Source organism: Montipora capricornis, chromosome 13, assembly GCF_036669925.1.
Source record: "Montipora capricornis isolate CH-2021 chromosome 13, ASM3666992v2, whole genome shotgun sequence".
Lineage (NCBI taxonomy): Eukaryota > Metazoa > Cnidaria > Anthozoa > Scleractinia > Acroporidae > Montipora > Montipora capricornis.
This window is the reverse complement of record NC_090895.1, coordinates 839,164-841,663: the sequence shown is the minus strand read 5'-3', so window position 1 is coordinate 841,663 and position 2,500 is coordinate 839,164. Positions and strand designations below refer to the sequence as shown.

Here is a 2,500-nt window from a genome sequence, read left to right as displayed (position 1 = left end):
TATATATTTTCAACTTTTCCTTTTGTTTTCATTTATTTCAGCAACAGGAGATAGCCAAGAAGAAACGGAAGTTATGGAGACTGACTTATATCAAGAAAAGTGCCTTCCTTCTGAGGCCACTACCGGTAAATCTGATTCAGATATGTCTGAATTTATTTGTCATGCAACCTGTTAGAATTACAGCAAAAATGTTTCATATTATTCCTTGGATCACAGCGTTCTTGACTCCCGTGCTTTTAATTAACTACTTGAAGTGCAAGGCACATGTGCAGACTGCCCTGCACGAATTAGTTCAATAATGGTTAATAATGGCCGGTACGGGACGCTTTTTTTCTACAGATTTGGAAGGCCTAAGAAAGGAAAAAAAACAGCTGGAGCAAACCTTGGAGGGCACAAGGAAAGATTATGAAGCAGAGATGGCAAGGTTGGATGCAGAAAACAGAGAGCTTAAGACAAGGGCATCCAAAGAGAAGGAAGAAAGAGAGAAGTTACAAGAACTGATGAAAACAAAGGAAAGAGAGCTTTCCTCACTGAGACAGGAATTAGAAATGATGAAAGGTAAAATATAGATGATTCTTCTAAATAAAAGAAGTGTATGATTACCTATCAGAACTGCTTATAGAATTATACAAAATACATTTGAGTTTGACTGGTTTTATTTTTTCTAATCAATAAAGACATAAAATTGGATTTTTGTGGCTGAACAATTAAGAGACTTGCCCAGTGCAGTTTACGCTGAAAATACTGTTAATGCGCGAAGACGCGGCTTATTATTTCTCATATAATGGTGTGATACCCTTAAATATTTGTTTTCTCTATCTTGTTTCAGAACAAAATGCAACCAAAAGAGCTGCTGGTACAGCTGCCTTTAAAGGTAAGGGGAATATATTGGTGAGATGCAGTTATCTCACCAAAGTGGTTGCAATGTGTTAAAAACAAACTGACTAGATCAAACGGCTCAGAGATTTTCAATTGTTTCATCTCTTTGTTGATTTTATCAAATTTCTTCTGATTTATAAATCAACTGAATGGCTCCATGCATAGTGCGGGTTGACGGATAAGTGAGGTTAAAGTGGGAAATAGGTATGTGGTATATTAGGCACAAATATTCCCGGCTGTCGCGCAGTCTAATTGAAACAACTTGAAATAAGTGTGCTTTCGGAGCCTGTCGTACATCAGTAGTTAGAAATTTTGCTATAAACCATGCGCCGAAACGAATATTTGTCTGTTTACTTTCCTATAGCTGCTTCAGAAATGCTGCAGGTCAAAGTGACACCAGTTGAATTGACCATGGAAAACAAAGAGAAAACCACTTCCTCGGACTCCAGGAAGGACAGAAACAAATGCCCGCTCTGTAAGAAGTCGTCGGAAGGTGACTGGCAGCAGTGCACCGTAAAGCAGTGCGCCCAATGGGTGCACTGCAGGTGCGAAGCAAAACTAGACGAATCTTACAGCTGTCCATATTGCAGGGGTCAACTTGCTGAGTAAATGCATAGGCGATGTCCATCTAGATGGATAAACAGCATGTAACTGTAACGGCGGTACTTAAAATGTTTCAAAAAACAGTATCAAGTTAAAATTAAAGTTCTTGTTCTTTTCTTTTAATGTCGTCGTCACTCTGAAGTAGTTTAGCGACAGTAAAGCCTATATTAAAGGCCGGTACACTGTCACCTACGCCCATGCGCCAGCTCCTCAAAGTTAGGTTCAATCTCGTTCCCAGAGCCCTCGTTACCCTGGTCCCTTGACCAGCGGAAGGGTAACGAGGGCTCTAGAACGAGATTGGGTTAGATCGACAATTTCAAAATGTCGTCAACTAGTGGCGGGAGTCATGGTGGAAGACGTAGGAACTTGGTAGGAAAAGCATTTTAGAGAAGAGATGAAGCTACGACAAGGATGGCAAAGATGTCATAAGAGGATATTTAGGGATGCAATTGTAATCAGTCGTGTTATGTCAGTATACTTGGATACTTGAGAATCGCACTTCAAACAGGCGGCTTCTTGTAAACTGAGTGTAAGGGGCTAGAATATTCTTCAGTTTGGCGGGTCTTGACCTCCAAATCGTCGTTTGCAGATGACTATAGAGTCCGTTATTAATCAATTGGTGTATCGAGCTAAACAATCTGTTGAGATATTTTGAAGAAAATAATTTTAAGCGACACAATGGCACAGTGTATTAACACAGAATTCAACACAAAGTAAGATACTACAAAATTTTTGGCCTTTTGGAAGTCACTTGGTCTCTTAAATGATCATCGCTTATATATCAATCTCTCTTTTTTTTCGGACCTTTTAACTCACTATAAACTTAGCTATTTTTATGTCAGAGTGAGTCAGACGTTTGCAGTGAAACTTCACTTCGGTTCCGGTCGCTATTGCGGTCGCGTTACATTGAACCATTGAACCCAACGGAGTAAAACAAGTAATAATTTTCTAACTATTTAACGTTTTTTGACTTCCAAATCATTGCCTAGAAATGAATCTGCATTCTCTTAGCTTTCAA

General features: G+C 39.2%; 2 protein-coding genes across 2 annotated transcripts in view; both read left to right on the top strand.

The window, feature by feature from the left end:
* Window positions 1–2,500, top strand: part of LOC138029614 (neuropilin-2-like) — a 112,615-nt gene that overhangs the window by 60,243 nt on the left and 49,872 nt on the right. The window lies entirely within an intron of this gene.
* Window positions 309–1,517, top strand: LOC138029381 (plasminogen-binding group A streptococcal M-like protein PAM). Its single transcript, XM_068877135.1, has 3 exons — window positions 309–558; window positions 830–874; window positions 1,244–1,517. The coding sequence occupies exons 1-3, from the start codon at window positions 309–311 to the stop codon at window positions 1,486–1,488; spliced, it is 540 nt and encodes a 179-aa protein (XP_068733236.1). The 3' UTR covers window positions 1,489–1,517.